The sequence below is a fragment of the Perissodus microlepis genome, chromosome 22 (assembly GCF_051167445.1).
Source record: "Perissodus microlepis isolate ML-2025 ecotype Zambia chromosome 22, ASM5116744v1, whole genome shotgun sequence".
Classification (NCBI taxonomy): domain Eukaryota; kingdom Metazoa; phylum Chordata; class Actinopteri; order Cichliformes; family Cichlidae; genus Perissodus; species Perissodus microlepis.
Genome location: NC_140481.1, coordinates 21,776,855 through 21,800,247, shown reverse-complemented (window position 1 = coordinate 21,800,247; position 23,393 = coordinate 21,776,855). Strand labels below are relative to the sequence as shown.

At 40.9% G+C, this 23,393-nt stretch overlaps 3 protein-coding genes across 4 annotated transcripts; all 3 read right to left on the bottom strand.

Annotated features, from left to right (window-relative positions):
• Positions 1-28: 28 nt before the first annotated feature.
• Positions 29-3,377, bottom strand: LOC146363077 (uncharacterized). The gene is made up of 4 exons (XM_084918429.1): positions 1,524-3,377; positions 982-1,338; positions 582-669; positions 29-505 (listed from the first exon to the last, which is right to left on the bottom strand). The coding sequence occupies exons 2-4, from the start codon at positions 1,200-1,202 to the stop codon at positions 344-346; spliced, it is 471 nt and encodes a 156-aa protein (XP_084774555.1). The 5' UTR covers positions 1,203-1,338; positions 1,524-3,377; the 3' UTR covers positions 29-343.
• Positions 3,378-3,506: 129 nt separating this feature from the next.
• On the bottom strand, positions 3,507-14,228 carry clk2a (CDC-like kinase 2a). Of its 2 annotated transcripts, none has more exons than XM_084918425.1 (13): positions 14,117-14,228; positions 11,696-11,895; positions 11,296-11,575; positions 10,143-10,233; positions 9,203-9,269; positions 7,878-7,994; positions 7,563-7,729; positions 7,002-7,096; positions 6,553-6,682; positions 5,548-5,630; positions 5,156-5,235; positions 4,955-5,045; positions 3,507-4,803 (listed from the first exon to the last, which is right to left on the bottom strand). In XM_084918425.1, exons 1-13 carry the CDS (start codon positions 14,117-14,119, stop codon positions 4,615-4,617), a joined length of 1,593 nt encoding a protein of 530 aa, XP_084774551.1. In that variant the 5' UTR covers positions 14,120-14,228; the 3' UTR covers positions 3,507-4,614. The 2 variants fall into 2 exon arrangements, with proteins under 2 accessions (XP_084774551.1, XP_084774552.1); XM_084918426.1 differs by lacking the exon at positions 14,117-14,228 and adding an exon at positions 13,162-13,732.
• Positions 13,852-22,956, bottom strand: setdb1a (SET domain bifurcated histone lysine methyltransferase 1a). Its single transcript, XM_084918427.1, has 11 exons — positions 22,885-22,956; positions 20,828-20,904; positions 20,531-20,699; positions 17,051-17,154; positions 16,351-16,965; positions 15,911-16,072; positions 14,931-15,126; positions 14,773-14,846; positions 14,339-14,529; positions 14,117-14,243; positions 13,852-14,022 (listed from the first exon to the last, which is right to left on the bottom strand). Exons 3-10 carry the CDS (start codon positions 20,692-20,694, stop codon positions 14,157-14,159), a joined length of 1,593 nt encoding a protein of 530 aa, XP_084774553.1. The 5' UTR covers positions 20,695-20,699; positions 20,828-20,904; positions 22,885-22,956; the 3' UTR covers positions 13,852-14,022; positions 14,117-14,156.
• Positions 22,957-23,393: the final 437 nt, after the last annotated feature.

Here is a 23,393-nt window from a genome sequence, read left to right as displayed (position 1 = left end):
TTAAAAAAAGAACTCTGAAAATGAACAGTGGGAAAATAAAATAAAATTTTAATAATTCAGTTTTAAAACATTTCTTTGCAGTTGTGCTCAGCAAACACCATGAAACAATGGCGATAGCTACAGTCTATAATTTGTAAAACAAACATCAAAATAAGCAGTGTTGTCTGCCAAAGGAAAAAAAAAAGAATACTTCAGAAAATACAGAGTAACAAATGTTTCCCGTCCTCTTGAGTTACATGGTGAGAGCCAGTCTCATTTTCTCCATCCAGTCTCATTTGCAGAAAAATCTGCAAAAGCATGTGGCTCATTGAAAAAAAATCTAAACGTCTTTACGCGTCCCATCTCACATGACTTTGCACTGATCTCCTGCACCTGCACCAGGCGCCGTCACAGCAGGGGATGCATTAGTAGCCCCCATCAATCCATCCAGACTGAGGCCCTGAAAGGCTCCAAAGAAGGAGTCGTCCTTGGCCGGGGTCGGTTTCCTCCTGGAAGCGTTGCTCTGCTGCAGGCACAGGTGTTCGGGTTAGATAATGACACGCTGATAAGTCAGTTGCATTTGAATGTAGCTGCTCACTTACCCGTGGGAGGCAGTGATGGCTCCTGAAGTGAGTTTTCCTGACAGCCCTATCAGCGTTCTTCTTGGCCAGCATGGCTTGCTGACGTTTCCTTTGGCAAACAGCAAAGAGCAACATTTAGCGTGGCACATGGGCGAGGAGCTTATTCATGTGAGGAAGAGTCTTATCCTCACTAAGCCAGGTCTGTCTGGCCAAGAGTCTTAGCTTGATGACAAGATAGTAACTGAAAATCATTGTTTTCTTAAAATACAACAGCAACTCTAACTCTTGTTTATTGTATTGCAAAGAAAGCTAAAAGTGATCGTGAAAAACTCCACACACCCTGGCAAAACCACATTAAAAACTGAAAATCAATCAATCACATGAATGCTTCTGTTTAATTAATTAATTAATTTATTTTTACCTTTCCCTCTTCAGTTCATCCTGGTAAGCTCTGAGCCAGGAGTCTGGCACTTTTTGGCTGTTGCAGGGAACGCTTCTCCTCCTGCTGAAGCTCCTCCTGCGGGTGAAGCTGCTTCTGCGGACAGACTGGCTCCTCCCGGCGCCCCTCTTGGTGGTGCTTTTCCCCGACACGCAGCTGGTGAACTGCTTCAGGGGAGCGCCCAGTGACATTAAGGAATCCATTTGCGGCGTTTGTAGATGTCGCTTGATTTATCAGGTAGACTTTTCCGAGTATTTAAGGCAATATCAGCATGAAGGTGCGCCTCTTTGTTTGGGATAAATATTCAGCAGAAGTGAGACTTTTATTGGAGACTGTAATCTGCAAATAAAAAGTACAAGCAGAGAAAACTTTAATGCCTCTATACTGAAATTTAAAAAAAAAGAAAAAAATACTATCCATCCTTTATTTGGAAAAATCTTTGTCTGTGTCCATCAAAAAGAAACACCCTAAAGTCACAATTTTACAAAACATGTTGCACATGGTTTAAAGAAACAATGACTGACCTTTGTGCGTTCTCCTGTAGACACAATGGGCTGATGGTATCATTTGTCAAAGCTGTAAAGCAAAGGATCCATTTAATGCTCTGTTGCCAGCACTTCAGCTTGTGTACCTGTAGACACCTCCGCTCCGCAGCGCTCTGCTCTTATGTGGATTTGACTGATGACCTTGCAGGTCTCCAAATTGGATTAGCTGAGGACGCAACAGTCGCTTATCTCATTAACAGCAGAGTAGCTGCAAACAAATCTGCACATGCAAACAGATGCTTAAAAAATTTACATCCAGGGGACTGACGACGACTAAGCTACACTTAGTTGAAATTTTTCATTGTCAATTTTAGCAGCTGATGAAATTATTTGGCAACAGGGTCAGAGGAAGCCTGACAGATGGGAGCTGATAAAGTGGAAGGCAGAGGATGACGCTTTTATGACGCACAGAGGACGACTTCTACCCAAAGACGAGACAGTTTCATTGACTGGAAGGATCAATTTCATTCACAGATTCGCTTCATTCACAGTGAACTCAGACAAATTCAGGCCTAGAGAGAAACAGCATTCACAGTGTCTGAAATCCCAAACCATGCACTATATACTCAATATTTTTACTACTGTTCATGTCACTTACAGAGCAACACGTGTTAATTGTTATCCAACAACCTGTGCGAGACCAAGCAATCATTAACAAATTGGCACCTTATTTTTAAACACTATAAAGATTTACCATAAAGATTGAGCTGCCAGCTGTGCCTCTTAAATTCTGTTACTGCTGCACTGCTTTTATAGATTTATACGCCAGTGTAGTATCCAGTGCCACATACTCTAATATTTACCTGGAAATAGTATGCATTTAAAGTATTGCTACACACTGCAATTATATACACATACTAAGGGTAAAACTCTCATTATTGAAGCATACTAAATACTATATTAGTGTGGAATTTCAGACAGTCTCAGCCTGCCCACACCACTATGAATCACCTGTGTTTGATGCTACAACAGTGCATTTCTACCATACAGATTATTTCCATTCTGCATATGAAGGTTTTTACATTTAACACAAAGAATTGGACATTCCTCAGGTTGTTAGAAAACGTGAGAAAATGACCAGAAAAGCTACATCCCACATCTTTGTATGTCAGTCAAGCACAGTTTCAATCAAACAGATTCAGTTTTATCATTTTCTCTTAAGGTTAATGCATAGCAGGGTTTCTATTCGGTCTGCTGTTGTTTGAGAAAGAATGGGGACAGCGAGGTTAATAAAGGTACTAATAAAAGTACTGACAGGTGGGGAAGTCTACATGACGATCCATCTATACACCTGTTGCAACAGATCTTGTGCTCAGCTCTCTTCTGCTCCTCAGGAGGTGACAGCTGAGCGTAGACTTTGAAGGGTAATGACAGAGAGATTAGTTAACAAGATAGGACTGGTGGAGGAAAAACATCCGACAGTCGCTGCCAAAAAAACCCTGTCATTAGGGATTTTTTATTTTTTTTATTTTATCAGTGTATGCAAAATGCCTAAAACTATTAAACAGTTAAGATACTTGGAAACCAGGATGAAAATTATCCCATTTTAAAAAAATAATACACTTAAAAAGACCCCGAGTCTAGTGATAGTCTAAAGTGTGGCTGATGATCCAGAGAAGAGTGCCCCAGAATAATTTGCTATAAAATCAGACTTCAGTAATCTGAAAATGCAGGTGATAAAATGTGCAAATGATAAAATCTGATATGAATGAATCGCATGCATCTCAATTAAGATGAAAGCTTTTAGTGCCAGTGGAATCCAAGAGACTATTAAAGATTTAAAGAAATTACTTAAAATTAGAAAATAATACTCACCATTTTCCTTTTGTTAACTCAAGCATCCAAAGACCTGTGTGACAGCTACGCAGGTCATCCAGCAGAGGCATCGCTGAGGTAAGAAACAGAAATGGTAACCACCTTTAATTTTATCACAGGCCCAAACGGACACAGCGGAAACCAGAAGCCTTTGGCAAGGAGGACTTTAATTCTACACAATAATACATATATACAGTTTTATACGCTTTAATTTCATACAAAAAAAACAAGTCATGTACAGGTTGGCGGTGGGGACTATGACCTAGAAGAACTCATAATAAATACCATCAACAGGGGCTGTGTGCTTAACCTCAATAGAGAGACGTCAGGTCTGAAAATGTCAAACATGGAAAAGGCAGTTATTGGAGTTTGAATGAGTGGGAATGTTCCCACAACTAATGCTTACGTAAACCACTGAGCAAAACATAAACGCGTCGCCCACTCCATCCAACAGACACACACTCTCACACCCAGAAATCATTGCATGACAACATATTTATCATATAAGAGAGGCAGCAAAGGCCCATGTAAGCGGAGTGTCCCGTCATTATTATCTTCTCACATTACTGGTGAATAGTAATAAACCCACTAATTTATGGCAGATTCTCCATATAGGGGACATTTCTTTTATAAAACAAGAAGTCTATGTGCAGGTCTTTAATTAACAACGTAAACAAGAAGTTGAGACACTTGCCTCTGCCACAGATGTTTGCAATACTTTCCAATTTGAATGATCAGATGTTTGTATAACAGAATCTCTTCTCCATGTCTCCTTTTTTTACCCTTTCCTTTCACTTCAGAATCGGAAGACTTTTTCATCTCCAAAGCTGATTCTTTTTTTGATGACAGACTCTGGTAGCATTTCCTTATTTTCTTTACATGCTGGTTAAAATGACAGGTAAACAGAAAGAAGGGTGGAAGGTGTTTCAGAAGTCTAAAGGAAGACAGGAGCTGCATAGTGGGCTACTTTGGATACAAACAATCTTCCATTTAAAGATTTTTTTTTTTTTTGCCTCTGCCGAGGTGAAAACTAGAAAAGACTTCACTCTTTCCCCCACATCTTCTGTGGCTTATTTTTAGTCTCTGCTGCAAAAACATGCCTCTTGTGGCTACAGAGATGGACGCCAGAGGAGCGAGAAGTTAAGGTGTCCATGCTTTAATGACAGATGAGGCCCCAATTTATTCAACAGTTCCCACTGCTCCACACAGAAAGGACTGTAAACCCTTCATCATTCAGTCTTTGGAGGGTTGTGGGTCACCGGCTGATGTCCCGGTTGCCCTCCCAGCTCTTGGTGCCTGCAGCCTCACTGATCCCTAAGTTCTCAAAGAAAGGGTGTTTTAGAGAGTCAGCCAGTGCAAGCCTCTTGGAGGGCTCATACTCCAACATGCTTTCGATGAGGTCAAACAGCTGGTGGTGCTCTTCCGCCTCGGACAGCAGATATCGCTGAAAGAAGAAGGAAAAGAAAAAAAAGTGGAAATTAGTGGCAACAAAAAAACTCCAACATGAAAAACAACAAACATCTGTTGCATCATACAGGGAACTTTTCATCCCCGCTAATCATCAAATTCATGCCCTTCCCACTCACTCCACTTACCCGTAATGGTTTGCAGTTTTCTCTAACATATTTTCCCGCTGAGGAGCTCTCATCCCAATCAAGACGACCACGATAGAAGTATTTCTGCTTCCTGAGAGAGTAAGATGAGTTTAAAATGTTGCTTTAAAAATATGTTTGCATCAGGCACATTTTTAATTTTTTCACATTTTTTCCTTTACTTGTGTTTTTATGTTCTCTTACCGAGTCTTACGAATCATCCTGGAGGGCACTGGTCCCAGGATTCTTTCCATCATAGCCAAATGTTCCCTGTTGTCATGAGTCTGCAAAAAATATAAGATAAGCAAGAATGAGAGGAGAAAAGACTCACACAGAAAGGAAGAGAGTGATTCAGTAGATAATCAGGATTTAACTACTTCAGGTTCTGCTGCTGCATATGGTGTCTTTGGTTTTAGAGAGCTCACCAGTGGCAAGGGTTCATTCTTACCAGCACTGAATAATTGTACACTTGCATTTACAAGGACCCATTTACATTAGAGCTTTAGCTAACAGTTGAGATTTCAGCAAATAAATCAGTTTACAAAAAGTAAATAAAAGGCGTATTCTGCTGAAACAAACTGTGTGCTGCCGTGTACCTGAAACAAAGTGAAGCCCAAGTAGTACTCAAACAGGATACAGCCAATGCTCCACACATCGCAGGGATGACTCCAGCCCAGCTCTGAAACACAAAAGTATAAGTACACTAAACCACCACAGGATTACAAGAGGACAGGATTACCACCTTGTGGTTGTAAGCTTCCCACAACCAGCCACGTTTTCATTTACATCCATTTCTGGCCAGATTCACTCAGTGTTTGCAGTGAAGACTGGGAATGAATTTAACAGGAAAGACAGACACACTCTCTACTTGGGACTGGACCAGGTAACCATGAATATTGAGTATCAAGCCTGGTTCTGCCAGAGATTTCTTCCTGTTTAAAGGGTTTCTTTTCCTCCAAAAGTTTTTCTTTTGCACCGTCACCAAAGTGTGTTTTTGGTCATTTGGTCATTAACAGACCAGAAATGATATATCAGCACAATCTCTGTTTCTATCTCCCACTTATAATGCCCGGGAACGTGTTTTTGAACAGCATTATGTTACAGTCAGTTGATCTTTTATCATCAATTACTTATCAGTACATTGTTGAGTTTAAAGCAACATGCACGCTGGAAAGGATTCGCATGCTTGCTGAAGTCACACAAAAAACATTCAAATGATCCAATTTGTTTTTGATGTGAGTCATTTTGCACTCCTTACATCAACCAGCCCCAATTTATCTCAGCATAAACTGCTTTCAGTAGATACTTATTGTACCACTGATGATACACTTGTGTAAAAGTGAATATTTCACATACTTGAATATCACATATCATAAATCCCATTTGTTTTTCCTAACAGAGCAATCAGCCTGTGCCTGTTTGAACCAGTTTCTTTTTTTTTTGTTTGTTTGCTTTTTAAAATAACTTCAAAGTAAACTTTTGGTCTTCCAAGTAAAGCATATCGTGTCAACTGAAAAAGCCACAGCTGCTCATGTGACTGGGCCAAAGATTTGTGGATATAATCACAAAGCCATCTACTGTACATCTATAGCAGTTCTCACCTAATATGACCTCAGGGGCACGGTAATGCCGCGTGGACACAATGGTGCTGTGGTGCTCGTGGTCAAATGTGGCACTGCCAAAGTCCACCACGCGTACTGCCGTGCTCTTAACAGTCCGCTCCTCTCGTTTCTGGAAGATGACAAACATGTTTTTCAGAAATGCCCATCTTTCTCTCAAGAGTAAATCTGTAGTAGAGAAGCTTAGCTTTTTTCCCCTTAAAATATAGCAACACGTGTTTTCATATCTATTCATCATAACTGCCAGCAATAAGTAACAGGAAAACTTTCCTCCACCTACAAGGTGATAAATTTTTATAAAGAACTTTTTTTTTTCTTCATATGTAAAATGAACAAAAAGTAGCCCTTAAGTTTTGGAACCAACCTGCCTATAAACAAATATGATTGTTGGGTTTTGTTTTGTTTTTTAAACTGTTTTCCTTGACTCTTACCTTCTCTACGTTGTAGGACATGGTGAAGTCTGAGTTGACAAACAGGATGTTCTCAGGCTTGAGGTCTGTATGTGTCAGCTTATTGTCGTGGAGAACTACGGAGGTAAAAAGCAACCTTCACTGATTAAGTTATTCAAAATTGTCAGTTACCTTGCATTACTTTATACAAACTGTCTACTCACCATTTATTACAACATATAATACTAATAATCATAATACTAATAGAAAAGCATCAGAAAAGCACTACTAGACTATCTCAGTAAAACCAACATGAGAACATTAACAACAGTAAACAAGTTAAAGGGCTTGGTGAGGATATGTAGCTTTTATTTACTAAAGAGAAACTTGATAAGTCAGTGGGGCCAACACCCTTTTTGCTATGATGCCCTCCTGTGGTAAATGTCTACCACAAACACCAGATGATTTGAACAAGTATAATCATCAAGTCAAAAGCTAAATTACAGCTCAAGTTATAAGAATCAATGTCTTCCCTTTTCACAGTATTCCTAATTCCCATCCAATTTATCTGTAAATTTCACAGACCATAAAGATACAACTTACATTTCACAGCAAGACAGATTTGGTAGGCCATGTGTCTGACCTGACCAATTGAGTAGGGCAGGTAGTTGTTTTCCTTCAGAAAGTCAAAGGTGCTCAGAGCTAGCAGCTCAAAGGAGATGCACATGTGACCGTGGTAGTCAAACCAGTCATACATCTGTACACATAAACTGCAAGACAGACAAAGCATGGGAGGTTCAGGGAGTGAGCTGACAAATTCACTTCAATCACGTAAACCAGCTTAAACCTCGGAGTGAACACAAGACACCAAGTAATACAGGTTTAACCACAGTGCCGCATGACTGAGTCAGAACTCACAATTTGTTATCCGGATCCTTTTCATTGATCTTCTCCAGTACATTGATCTCCAAGCGAGCTGCTTCCTTGTATTTCTCCACATTCTTGATAATTTTCAGAGCAACGTGAGCTCCTCCCCTGTAAAACACAAGAGATTATGAATACAAACACTAACGTGATGAAACACAAAACATGCCTTATTTTTTTTTTATGTAATCCCTGTATGCAGCCCTGAATGCTAAACACTAGCACTTGTTTATTTATAGATTCAAGACAGAGTAGTTAACTGCCTGGTTATGAGAGCAAAGGCTCCAATTATCAAGTTATTTATAGGACGGGGAAAATATATATATATGAGAAGTCACGCAGCAGCTCCAGCTGGTTGGAAGACATTAACCCATAACGACGGCACATCACGATCTTAAGGCCCTGGGCATGAACATGAACTGATGGACATTTCTAGCTCTGTCACAAGAAAATAAATCTTCCGCAGGGAGAGAAGCACAAATAGCCCCTGTTCACATGAGGGGCTCACAGTCACAGGGGACTAAAATACTCTTCAGCTGATTTTCAGTATACATCACGATGTGGTGAACAGAACCAGAATTAAAATCAGAAATGTCTTTCTGCCATGTCTGGTGTGATAATGTGACTCTAAAATTACCGATAATGAACAATCTCAACAAGTTACTTGAAACATAAAACACTGTTTACCTTAATAAAAAAAAAACCTCTACGTGTAAATCCCTTGTGCTGTCATTGATTCACAGTGGTCCGTAAATTGTATTGCACAGGTACAGACAACAGACATAACGATAATTTAAGACTAATTATTTTTCTTATGAAATTTCAGGCTGTTCATCATCACTATCTCTGAAGAAATTCTGGCCAATCAAAAGCCAAACAATAACACAGTGAGACATCAAAAAAAAAAAAAAGAAAATAAAGGTGCACAGCCTGGAAATCAGTTTTTCTTATTCACATGTAAAAGTAGAAACGAACTTCTCAAAAACCTTCAGCATGGCATGAGTTTTTCAAAGGTCAAGGCAAAATGCATAGAAAAGGCTATTTTTGCCAAAATACATGTGGCTGTAACCATAAATAAAAGACATTTAGAGAGGTAGTTTCTTTCTCCTACAGAGGGTTTTATGCAATACTTGTACTGGCCCACCCTGCTCAATACAGGCTGCATGTTGCCCATGTACTAAAAATGGGTTAAACACCTCTGATGTATCCTAATATCCCAGCCCAAAACATGCACGGAGAGGCTCTTGTTTCTTGTTGCTGAGGAAACAACAATTCCCTAATGAACTACTAAGACACCCAGAGACTGAGAGCTCACACACCTGCGATGGTCAATGCACCGCATCACCCTGCCAAAGGTGCCTTCCCCCAAAGTGCTGACAATCTCATCTGCAACACAGTACAAAGAGAAAAAAAAACAAGAGAGGGAGAGCGGGGGGGAAAAAAAGAAGCATCAGAAATGTGGACTCGTGCAGGAATACACAATGCAAAAGTGTAGACAGGCGAATCAGTGCTAGCGCCCATCCCCTTTCCGAATTGCTGCCTACTGAGTCTGGCAGGCTTAAAACGTTGCGCGTAAAGCTATGGTAACTAAAAGGTGCTATGATGTAAAACAAAGGGGGCAAACATAAAGCACTCCCTTCCTTTGATGACCAATTTGCAGTCATTGAAGCTATTAGAGTGCATCCTTTTGTCTTTGCCCAAAACGATACAAATGCTGTATAAACTTGAAACATTAAAAATAATATGTATTGTAATCATTCTCAAATGAAGCGTTTAATGTAAAGAAAGTCTTAAAATGTGCACTGGTTGTTCTAACCTTAGTGAAATTTGCTAAATAAGTGATGTGACCCTGAAACCATCCGAGTGAAAAACATCTAGCTTAAGTTACAGATTTAAAACTGTAACTGAGTTGTAAGCTAAAGCGCAACATAAACAAACGGCTGCAAATTGGATTTCTAAGTTTAGGAAAGTCAAATAACCTGTGAAACATAAAGGAAATGCTCCACAGCTTAAAAATCTTAGAAAAAAAAAGAAGAAAAAAAAGCAAAAAAAAAAAAGCAGATTGTATCTAAAGTCCCTCCTAAAATCTTCAACATTCTTGCAATCCACCCTGCTATTTCAGCTAGAGCGAAGAGCATTCTAGCAAGGCATCATCATCATCATGATCATGATCATCAGGCACTCCCCATGTCATGTAAATGCTCTATGCTTTAATACTCATATGGAGAAGGGTTACGATAGAGTAGTGGCAGTGAGTACATCTCTCTTGCAGGACGTCCCCACTCCGACAGATCAGGTGCCCTTCCTCGTCGTCCCTCACACTCAGTGCACGCGTCCGGCTGTTGCTCCGCTGTATTCACACCCAAACGGCCATCAGCAGGTCACAACACGACCGAAGGGGACAGGGGGGGTTTCAGGGGCAGCCGCAGCCACGGCGTCAGGTGGCACAGGTGGATGAGGAGGGAGGAGGAGGGTGGTAGTTGATGTAGTTGTGGTTGTAGGTGGGTTTCATGGTCATTGGGCGATTCACGCATGACACCACGTGAAGGAAATATATAACGATAGGGATATAGTGCAAGGGAACAAGTCAAAGATCACATGTTGTCCTCTGCTCCTCTCCCGCCCCCCTACCTTTAAACCACAGCTGCTTACAAACAAGGAAGCAACTGGCACATCCATTCATCAACGCAACAACCAATTAAAACAATAATATACATAACTACTTCAAAACTTTGCAACAAGATGAAAGATAAAATAACAACGCCATAAACATTCAAGCAGGACTTCTTTAAAGATAACCCCAGCAGTTATACTACATCAAATTCAAACCTTTTCCTCATTTACGTTCATAATAATACTTAACAGGTGTGATTAACCACACCCCACACAAAAAGAAATAACTAGAGCCAACTCATTTTAAATGCCAATAAATTTTAATAAAAATCTAATGCACCATGGTTGGCAGAACATTTTCACTTTTTTCATCATTAAAAAAAATAATAATAATAATAATTGCAAGAGCCAAAACAAAAATCACAAGGCTTTCTGCCCTCTTATGAATAAAAAAAAATAAAGTAAAATAAATAAATTACAGTAACAATTATCGGTGACAAAATAGTGGCTGAAGTACTAAAAAGTGTCTGTATAAAAATGAAAATGCTCTACCATAAAAAGGAGAAAGAATTTTTGAAAAAAAGAGCCAATTAGAGCCAAACCCACCTATTCACAAATATAATAAAACCCCTGTGACAGAACAAAAATAAATCATAAAGGTTTTACTACTTACCAAATCTAGGGGCTGTAAAGAAAAGGTTAGGACAGGACAGAGGCAGAGAGAGCTGAGCGAGAGAAACAGGAGGTGGAGGTAGAGGATGAGGACTTAAAGCACAAACTCAGGTCTGGCTGTACTCACCGAGGAGGATGCGCTATAGGACCTGGTTCTACGCCGCCTTCGTTTGTGCTTACGCCTGCTGCCTTTCCTCCGGTACGACTCTTCTCGTTCACGCTCCCTCTCACGGCCGCGTCTGTAGTCGTACATGTTCGGCGAGAAGTCACGTGGATAGTAACTTTCGGCTGCTCCGTGTGGCTCCCTGTCTCTGTCGCGTTCTCTGCTCTGATCAAACCGTCTGTATCCCTCGCAGTATCTTCTGTCAAACGGTCGTTGTTCCACTGACCGATTGTCATAGCTGCGACTGAATAAGTGAGCAGAGAAATATCCCGAAACCTTAGGACTGGCAACCAATAATAAAGTGAAAGAGGGTTAAATATAACATGAAAGAGTAAAAGCCCAAGCTAATTTGACCATAACGCACCTCCGTGACCGTACATAGCTTCCTTCCTGTCTGTGTCCACGTCCCCTCCTGTCTCGGTCTCTTTCTCTGTCACTGCTGGAGGAGTAAGTCGGTGTTCTTCTGTGTCGATGTCTTCGCCCTCTGTCTCGGTCTCTGTAACGATCCTGGTAGCTGGCTCGACTGTCTCTTTCCGAGGACGAGTATCGTCTTGTGTGAGGCATCTAGTGTAAAAAGATAACAAATTAGCACAGAGTACCAAAATATGTTTAAGGAAAGTCACTCCTTACATTCAAATTATTGGAGCAGCTGATCACTGCCAAATTCATGGAATTTGAGGGACTAAATACCTGCACATTTCTCGTGTGTAGTTACAGACCCCCCAACAATACTGTAAAGTTCAGTTATTCCCCATAGGCTCAAATCAGGACTGTGTACATAAGCACAGCTTTTCCACATATGGGTTCACAAAGCAAAAATCTGTGTTACCTTACTGAACAATACTCCCTTTCCTTTTTATTTTTTGACTTTTTGCCAATAAAAAGGTATTCAACCTTAAGTAATTTGAACTCCGCACAACCCAGAAGTCTCGCCAGTCTTCTGGGTTCCCCGATTTAACTGTCGTTATGTTTTAAGAATTTAAATTGACAATAAAGTTTGTTATGAAATTGTGTTTTTACTTTCAACTTGGAAACAGGCACTTTTAGCATCATACGTTCAACTGCATGACAAGTGTAAATATTATTTTTACTGTTTAATTAAACTACCCTTAACCTACAACTAGACATTTCTGGCCACCCTCAGAACAACAGTTCAACTTTCCTTCATGCCTAAAAAGGCAACAAATTTTTTCAAAGGACCTAAAACTATGTGCAAAACTATTGCAACGGGTCTGAAAATACTGAAAATAAGAAGAACAGCGTTCAAATGAGATGATATAGCTATAATAACCCTGTTGCATGACCATAATAAACTTGACAACCCCCAAACCACACAGCGGTGCATCAAACCATTGCAAAGCCATTAGTACTGTAGTCAGAAGTAATTATTAGAGGAAATGAGTTCAGTTAAGCTTTATCCAACGCAGAGTGAAAGCACAAGTAAATGCCAAGTTAATAAATTGATCGTAGCTACTCATTAAGCGTTGCCTATGCTGTTTACACACATTCCAAGACGATGCAACACTCGTTAAACGTAAGGCTAAATTACCGTTAAGGTCGTTAATCTCTGCATGGATTAGTAAAATTAAGCATCTTTAACACTCCATCACACTTACTAACAGCACCAACATTTCAAAGCCTGGAGAGAAGTAACTAATCAACAAGCGACGTAGTATCTATTAGCATGCACTGCTAGCAACTAGCTAATGTAAATAATTTGACCGCCATCTTAACTTAGCTACATTCGTCAAGCTAACTTGCTACTTACGCTAGCAGCCGCGCTAACTGCAGAATCGCTATGTAGCTTATTTAAATAAACACGGTGTTTACCGTTTTAGCAGCGAGCCCTGTACGTTTATCCCACAAAAAATCCGTGGTGGCGTTCCACTTTTCTCCTCTACCTTCTCGCCAGCTCGATGTTCAAAGCTCTTTTGCTATCACCTAGCCAGTTTTTTTTCTGTCTGCTTAGTACAGCTAGTTCTGGTTCAATTCGGCGCTCGTACCGCCCTCCTGTGCTCAAATGTGGCTACTCCTGTTCGAAGGTAGACATCCACAAGGAACTAGTGAGGAATTACCACCCCAACCTACAACCGTTACAAGTCCTTATTAAATTATGGACAGCTGATTTTTATCAGCTACCTTTTAACTTTTGTTTTCTCCATGTCCAAATATTTGACTTACTGTTTTAAACCTTTTAAAATGACATACCTGTGGTGGTATACAAATTACTATGGAGAAAGGTCAGTGAACAGATTTAGGAGGAAAGGCTGAGATGGTTTAGACGTGTAGATGAAGGATAGTGGATATAATGGAGGTGAGATGGAGGCAGATGGCGGCATTCTTGCTTTTATAAGCTTTTACATGTTAAGTCACACATTTTTGATTTTAATTCCTTGTAGTTTTATTACAAACATTTTGATTTATTTCTTTGGTAAAACAACTTGAAAATGAGCTGCAGACTTTGCAGCCACACACATATAAAAGATGCCCTCTTTTTCACTTTTTCAGACTAACACATAATAAGTTTGAACCTACTTAGAAATTTTTATTTTCGTTCAGCTATACAAAATCTGTTATAAAATGAATACATTTGCATGATCTGAAGGCATTATCCCCAGGAGTAAGAGAAAGGCACAGTAGGACAAACTTAAAGCATCCTCATAGTCCATCAGTTTGATGATGGTGATGGCTCTAAAGCACACAAAACAGGGAAACAGAGAGACTAGTAAGCCAGCAGGGAAAACCAGGATAACATAATTTTTCTCCACATACGAAAGTAGTTTACCATTGACTGAGGTAGTGTTACTCTTCCGCCCGTCCTCCTTTTAAGTCTTATTTAAATTCTCATTCACACTAATCATTTGTTCCAAGCAACTGGAGCCTCGGTAGATCCACTCCTTATGATCATCATCCTAAACATGAAATGAACACACTACAGTAAGTCACAAAATTGAAATAAATGTAACAGGATTTTAAAAAAACAGGAACAACTTAAGATGGAACAGACCAGAAAAACAACTTCCATCAAACTGCAGTCGATCTCCAGTACTTTACTCTTCTGCAGGAATCCGTTACGTTCCACGTTTACAGTCTGTCCGACATGGTACTGCGTCATGGGTGGAAAAGGCCACTTCTTTATATAATTCTGCATGAAAAGCTTGTGCTTTTCATCTAGGATATCATCAAAAGGGTTCTCCACTGTCATAGAAAATGGAAAATCTTCTTAGTAGCAGTATTATAACAGCAGCTGCTGTGGACAGCGAGTATAGAAGAATTGGGATTCTGGATTTTATAAAATTAGATATTATGGACTTGACGACAGTCTTATGACAGCTGGGACACCAGCTGTCATAAGACGACAGGTGGGGTACACCTGGACAGATCGCTAGTCTGTCACAGGACTAACACAGAGACAGACAACCATAAATAACCTGAACTTACGCGGTTTGCAAACCATGTGCATTGCACGTAAGCTAGCATACACTGGAGTGTGATCATCAGTAAAAATCAGGAACCTGGAATATAAAAATTAAAAGCAATTTTACACTTTTTTCCCACCTTCACAATCTGAATTTATCACCAGAGTAAAACACACTAACCTCATGCGATTTTTTCTGGAGGGGACCTCTGCCATGAAACCAGGCATGAACTGGTCGTCTTTGCTCCGGACCACCACACGCGCACCGACAAGCAACTCATTCACCTTTGGCATGTGTTCAAAGGCAATGTGGTGACCAGACACTAGGCTCCTCCCCTTCTCCTTAAAGTTGACCTTGTATTTCACCCTGCCATCTTCTGAAATGATTAAAGAAACATTGGAAACACTTCAGATTATACCACATTTGCTTCTACATACTGCATTTTCTTGAAAGAAGAAATGTCAAATACAGGTGCATTTGTTAAATGAAATGGGTTTTTTTCTCATATCAAATGTATCTATTTTCTTTGAGAGCGTAATCAAAAGCGCTTAAGCGCCAGCCGTTAAGTTACAGCATCACAATCTGTGTCAAAATGTGCTGTCAGAGGAATTCAGTTGGTGAGGCCCAAACACCAACAAACTTTAAACTGTGGTAATGTCACTCATATGTCATATCGCATGGTGTGTGTAATAACAACAAGCACAACCACAACCACTCAACAAAATAAAGAAGAAAAAAAAAGAGTAGAAAAAAAAATCTAAACGTTGCTAGTCTAGCCTCAACTATGGGACACGGATATGTAAGAAACATACCTTCCTTTAGCATCACATAATTTCTTTTGTTTACTTTGAAGTTTAACATTTTTGTGATCTTAGCTACCAGAGCAACAGTGTGTCGAGCTCTGCTTGCCGTGACATCCTGATGACAATCAGTGTCAACAGAGCTACAGAATGTCTCCAAATAAATGCAATTCATTGCTTAACGTACTAACTACCTCAAAGCCATTTCACAGATTAAACTGATTAAATGTCAACCAACATTCCCAACTACACAAAACAAGACGTCTTTAATCGACGAGTAGCTGTCAAGCTAAAGACAAATGTGAAACTTTACAATCTGCTTTGTGCTTACCAATAGAGCCTTTTCTTTATTATTCTTACCCTTTGTTATTATTTCAACAATTGTCCCTGGATGCCAGCTCAAAGGCCTCTTTCTGGCCAGGACCTTCATGTTCACACTGATCTCTTTTTGTGGCACCGCAGCAGGGGTCTTTGTGGCTGAGGACTGAGAAGCAGCTGATACAGTGGTTACAGGAGTTACTCCTGTCGGTGTAAAAGGAGCAAAATGTCATTTGAATACTGACGATTGGATAGATCTTGTGATTTCTGTGTTTGGAAATCTGGTAGTGATCTGTTCCTCAGTGTACAAAGCAAGATCTTTAAATTTGCCAATATTTTCTACTCTTCAACAATATAATACAGCTTTAAATCAGCTTAAAAACACACAAATCCCCACATAAACCTAAGATCTGGGCAAAAAAAAAAGGTCTTACATGGAGTTTTTTTATGTTTTTCCATAATGTATATTTTGTGGTCATTACCTGAAGCGCTTGCTGTTTTTGTCGATGTTTTCGTTGCCTTGCTCTCAGCACTTGTGTTTGTGTCGGCTTGTGGTGACTTTGCCGTTTTGCCTTTTGCATCAGGAACTGTACCTGCTTGCTGCATCAATGTTTTCACTGGGCTGCTTTTGGCGCTGCTTTCTGCGTTTGTTGTCAGAGTCGATGTCTTTGCTCCGCTTCTGATGGAGTTTCTTCTCTCCTGATGTGTTGTGTCATTCTTAGTGTGTTTTCCATTCTTTTTGGTCATTTTTTTCCTCTTGTTTGAACGTGTACTTGAAATAGAAAAGTCGGTATCACTCGAGTCTCCGCTGGGTTCCCACTGCATGTCAGACCCATCAGTGCCTAAAGACTCAACTTCACTCCGGTGATTCTGAGGCGATGGAGGAGATAGAGAGCTGGTCATTTGAGATCCAGTCATTCTGGTCAGGACCACTACTGGGCTCTTCAAAGCGAGAGGGTGTTTTTTTCTCAGAACTCTTTCTTGTTTTTCGCTGTCATTTGGCTTAGATGAAAAAGAAGCCGAGCCATCAGAAGCCAGAGGTCTGTGGACTTGAGTTTCTGAGGGAACAGACTCGCATGACAGTGGTGATGCTTGTCCTAAAAACAGTAAAAATCACAGGTTAAATTGTAGCTTTCAAACAAACCTACCAAGTGCACATTTTTTAATTCAATTTTGCTTTACCACAGCTTGCTTGGTTATTGTCATCGTCCAAATCTGTGTCGCTGTACTCCCATTCCAACAATGAGTAAAGTTTCTTGACAGTATCCTCACATGCAGCCACAGACCTGAATGACAAAAACAAAGAGAAATGAATGAAGAGAAGATAGAAAACACAGAGAAAGTAACCAGTATACAGGCTCTGATATTTAACATAGCGCATTCATGCCTCGGAAGAGATTCTGGCAAATCATCAGGCGACTCAGGAGGGGAAAGTCGTGCTCTACCTGCACTGTGTATAGTGCAGGTGGAGCACTGCTGACTTTGACTAAGAATATTGTCGTGCGGTGGAAGGAATACTTCTTAATCCCACTGACACATCTTTCGTAGAGGAAGCAGAGTCTGGGGAAAAGGGGGACCACGGTCCTCAGCCGGAAAAACGGTTGAGTTGCCACTCCAGGTCAGAGACAAGTAACTTCCCCGAGTGGAGGTGCTTAAGTATCTCTGGGTTTTGTTCACTAGTGCAGTGACTAAAAGATCGAGATCGCGGATACAAGCAGCAGAAATTAGCTTTCTCCGAAGGGTGGCTGACCTCTCCCTTAGAGATAGGGTGAGGAGTTGGCCATCTGGGAGGGGCTCAGAGTAGAGCCACTACTCCTCCACATCAAAAGCAGCCAGCTGAGGTGGTTCGGGCATCTGACAAGGATGCCTCCTTGGTGAGGTGTTCCGGCATGTCCCACCGGGAAGAAGCCCCAGGGCAGACCCAGGCACGCTGGAGAGATGATATCTCTTGGCTGGCCTGGGAATGCCTTGGTGTTCCCCCATACAAGCTGGAGGAGGTGGCCGGGGAGAGGGAGGTCTGGGCTTTTCTGCTTAGGCTGCTGCCTCGGATAGGAAAATGGATGGATGGATGGCATCCATGCCATCAAAAATACATAAAGAATCATCACATTTAGAACAAAATCGTGTCCTTTAAAGAAAGCCAAAACAACTTTTTTTTTATCTTAAATTTTTTATCTTATATCTTAATATGTTATGCAATGTTCTAATTAGTGTGTGTTGTATAAAAAGTAAAGGATACACTCAGTACACTTAGTGCCCAGGTTGCAAAAAAAAAAGGTTATCTGCTTATCACAACACACAACACACATTGTTAGAAGTCTGTAGAAGGACGTGTTATTGTGGGACAGTTTTAAGGCAAAGTAGGTGGGATTAACTAAATGTCATTAAAAGCTCAGCGGGGACTACCCCATTCAAGCACTTGAATGAAATTTTTATGCTTTTGCTTCCTTGCAAGAATAAATTATTAATAAATTATGATATATGTTAATTACAGTAGATATTCATTTAGAAAGCTAAAAACAGACAGAGAAGTTCCTCTTTCTATCACGGTCAAAGGAGCTTGCAAAGAAAAGCGTCTGGACTTCTTTAAGTTGCTTGAAGACGTTTCACCTCTCATCCGAGAAGCTTCTTCAGTTCTAAGGTCAAATGATGGGGAGTCCCAGATTTAAACCTAGTGGGAGTTTCCCCCCACAGAGGGACAAAAGGACCCCCTGATGATCCTCTAATCGCCTGAGCCAAGGTGTGAAACTGGGTGTGGGTCCCAATCAGCCAGGGTTTCGGGTGAGCTCATTGTGAAACCTGGCCCCACCTTATCATGCGAATTCCTGAGGTCAGATGGCCCAGGATGTGAGTAGGTGTTAAGGCGTCTGGGGAGGGAACTCAAAACTGGATTATAGATGGCAGACAGTTGGTGTCGTAAACCACCGCCTCTGTTCAAAGATGGTCGCTCACAGTGGACGTAAATGGCTTCTTTCACTCCTCTTTCAAACCATCTGTCCTCTCTGTCCAAAATGTGAACATTGGCATCCTCGAAAGAGTGTACTTTGTCCTTTAGATGCAGATGGACTGCTGAGTCTTGTCCTGTGGAGGTGGCTCTTCTGTGTTGTGCCATGCGCTTGTGAAGTGGCTGTTTGGTCTCTCCAATGTAGAGGTCTGGGCATTCCTCGCTGCACTGTACAGCATACACCACATTGTTAAGTCTGTGTTTTGGAGTTTTGTCTTTCGGGTGAACCAGTTTTTGTCTGAGCGTGTTGCTGGGTCTGAAATGCACCGGGATGTCATGCTTGGAGAAAACTCTCCTGAGTTTTTCTGATACACCGGCTACATAGGGGATGACAATGTTGTTGCGTCTGTCCTTCTTATCCTCCCTCGTTGGTGTCTGGTCTTCTTTTCTGTGCCTCTTTGCTGACTTTAAGAACGCCCATTTAGGATAGCCGCACGTTTTGAGTGCTTCCTTTACATTTGTGTGTTCCTTCTTTTTTCCTTCAGGCTTAGAGGGAACATGTTCTGCCCGGTGGTGTAGGGTCCTAATTACTCCAAGTTTGTGTTCCAGAGGGTGATGGGAGTCAAAGAGGAGGTACTGGTCCGTGTGTGTGGGCTTCCGGTAAACTTCGATGTTGAGGTTGCCATTCTCTTCAATGTGCACGGCGCAGTCCAGGAAAGGCAAACAGTTATCCTTTGTGTCTTCCCTGGTGAACTTGATGTTTTTATCCACAGCGTTAATGTGCGCAGTGAAGGATTCCACTTCTTGTGTCTTGATTTTGACCCAGGTGTCGTCTAAATATCTGTACCAGTGGCTGGGTACTCTTCCTTTGAAAGAGCCAAGAGCCTTCCTTTCCACTTCCTCCATGTAAAGGTTGGCTACAATAGGTGACACGGGGGAGCCCATGGCACAGCCATGTTTTTGTCTGTAGAAGCCTTCGTTGTATTTGAAGTATGTTGTGGTAAGGCAGAGGTCTAACAGTGTGAAACTTTCTATCACATTCTTCCATATATGGCAATCTGTTTCACCCTCCAGGTGGTCCCTGAGGATTGACACTTTTCTTGACTCTTCTTCTGTCACCTGTTACTAGGCAAACTCAAATGCAGTTAGAAGCTAAATGTGTCCCAGGCCTTTGGCCTAGAATGAATACTATCATGTATGTTTGTAAGCGTGCATGCTTAAACCTTCTGTTGCTCTAGGTCACTTACACCATGGATCGCCTGGACATTCGCGCCACGCGAAGCTTAAGACCTTTAAATAGACCGAGCATCACTCTATATAAGCACAATCCTGCAATGTGTGTATAAAAATGATTACAGTTGCACGTGCAATAAAAGGTTAATATGTAATTATGATCACATCTGCAATACAAGTTTTAATGTAAGGCCAACCGCTTCAATAAATGTATTAATCAAACGCTGATTAATGCAATGATAATGATGATGGTTATGAATAGTAGCAGTACAATATTTTCCTCATCTCCACACTCCATGTATAACAATTCTTGACTGTTGCTCATTTTTATTACATTTTATTCCAACAATGAACCAACAAGAAAATGAACCCCAAAACCAGTTTTTTGTGTGAGTAGTTAAGCATGTTAAAAGAGTTGTTTGTTAGTTTTTTTAAAGATTGCCACACTTAGTGCTTTCATATTCGTTTACAATGACAACACTCACTCGCAAAGTCTCAGGAGGCACGCGGCCTGTTCCTCTCTCCTTTTCAGCAGAGACTGCAGCTGATTGCATTTCTCCAGCAAATCCGGAGAGACCCGTTGGGTCTCCTTAGCCTTGTCTATTATCCAGCACTCCTCTCTGCTCATCTCAGTCTCATCTCCATCCATAGTTACTGCAACACACAAAGGTTTCACATATCAGAGATTAATTATTACTAATGTTATTCCAAAAAAGCATAGATTTTCTTATGATGCAGAAAAGAAATGAACAATGCAAAGTCCAAACATCTCAAAGACTTACACTTGGGGCTCCTAACACACTAGAAAAGATTGACATCACATCTCTTAGAGGAAGGTCAAGAGCCTTTGAGTGTTTACCTGCATAAATAAAGCACATATTAATAGAAAATGGTTACATTGTGCTGTGGTTTAGCTAACTTACAGCTGAAATGAATCACTAATTTATTGAGCTAGAATGTTTCTAGACAACATGGTGCATTCTTGTGAGAATAGGGAGCAGGTGAACGAGGTGGAGGTGCACTGGACAGAAAAGGAATTGCATTCAGTAGAAGAAAGACAGAACAATTGTTTGCATGACAGGGAGACGGGTGTAAAAATGACGATGCAGGAACCAGATATAGTGAAGAGGGATGAGTTTAAATAGTCAGAAAAGCAACAGAGAGGTGAAGAAGAGTCCTGGCGGTGATTAGTGACAGAAGGATAGCAGCAAGAGTAAAACCAAAGGTTCACAACATGGTAGTGAGACTGGAGATACAAGGTTTAGAGACAGTGGCACTGACAAAAAGACAGTAGGCTGAGCTGGAGATGTCAAAGTTGAAGATGCTCAGATTTTCACTGGGGTGACCAAAAGGAAAAGGATTAGAAATGATTATATCAGAGGGATAGCTCGGGTTAAACAGTTTGGAGACAGCTGAATAGGTGTGGTTAGAGATAGTGCAGAGGAAGGATACTGGCTATAATGGACAACAGATGCCAAGCGGGAGGGAAGGAGGAAGACCACAGAGGAGGTGCATGGATGTCATGAAGGAGGAAATGAAGATGGCTGGTGTGAGAGAAGAGGATGGAAAGGATAGAGTGAGATGGAGGCAAATAATCTGCTTTACTGGCCCTAAAGGGAGCATTTACTACAGGGAATGCTCCCTCATAAAACCTGAGGTATTTTCTCAGATTCTTGGAAATGTAAAATTCACATTTGATAAATTATTCAAACCAACCATCTATTACATGTAATCATGTCTTCATACTGTGTTACCACCATATAACATTAATAATGTTGCTATGAAGAAGATCGTGGCTCAAGAGTTGGCAGTTCGTCTTGTAATCGGAAGGTTGCCGGTTCGAGCCCCGGCTTGGACAGTCTCGGTCATTGTGTCCTTGGGCAAGACACTTCACCTACTGCCTACTGGTGTTGGCCAGAGGGGACGATGGCGCGATATGGCAGCCTTGCTTCTGTCAGTCTGCCCCAGGCAGCTGTGGCTACAACTGTAGCTTGCCTCCACCAGTGTGTGAATGTGTGGAATTGTAAAGCGCTTTGAGGGCCTAGAAAAGCGCAGTGAGACTTATATACTAGCTATAAACTGGTACTGGCTTAAAACAGTAGACAACATTTTTAATCCAACATTGTCTTTATGTTGTCCAAGATAAAGACAATGTTGGATAACACCTCCCACCCACTCCATGACATGCTAGTCAGTCACAGGAGCACGTTGAGTGAGAGACTGAGAGTACCGAAAAGCACCACTGAACGATACAGGAAATCTTTCCTGCCTGTGGCCATCTCCCTGTACAACGCATCCACTTAACACACATATGTGTATATATATATATATATATATACATATTGTACTATTCTTAGTTAGCGTATTGTCTGTCTTGTTAATGTTTGTTTATAATGGAGCACTGTAACAAAAAATAATTTCCCCCAGGGATCAATAAAGTATTCTGATTCTGATTCCTGGCGAACATCTGGTTCCTCTGCATCTAGGTGTGCGGGCTCAAAGAGGGGGGATTAAAAGTAAATCAGAAACACTTCTCAAGCTCAAGCTCGTATATTTTAAAAAAGACGTCCAGCCAGGATAAGGTGTTAAGGGCTTTACTAAAAAATAACTAACTAAATAAATAAAAACCAAAACACCAGCATCTGATTTTGTCTTGAGACTTATTGGTCGAAGCTAGCATGGACTTCAATCAGTTAGCCGTGGAGACCGTTTCATCCTGACTCTGCGCCTCTTTATCGCACAAAGTGTATCCAACCTGATAAACATTCTTTTAATTTCAGCTAGATTAATTACTTTGATTAATTTTAATTTAAAATGTCAAATAAGAAGCAAGCCATACCTTAGCTTTGTTCTAAGGTCTTCTTCTCTTCATGTTGCTGGGTAGACCTGTGAGACTCACTGCCGCCCCCTGCGTCCGGAAATACGACCGACAATCTTCTACTTCTTTTTAAACCGATTGCTATGTATGGAACGCAGAGTTATTATAGTTTTGCATTTTCTTATTAGTTTTACTTTATTTTTATTAGTCTTCCAGATGACTGGAAGTTTAGTTGGTTCCAAAGAGCCTGAGGTGTGCCAAGAAAATATCCCCCACACCATGACTCCACCACCAGTCTGAACTGTTGACACAAGGCAGGATGGATTGATAAACATATGATTACACAACATTTGCCATCCAAAGTGTTGCATCAGAAATTAGGATCGGTAAGACCATGCAACGTTTTCCAACTGCTGTGTTCCATGGAACCTCAATTTCCTGTTCTTAGCTGACAGGATTGGTACCTGGCGTGCTGCTCATCTGTGCATCCAGAGATGCTGTTCTGCATACTTTGATTGTAACATTATAGG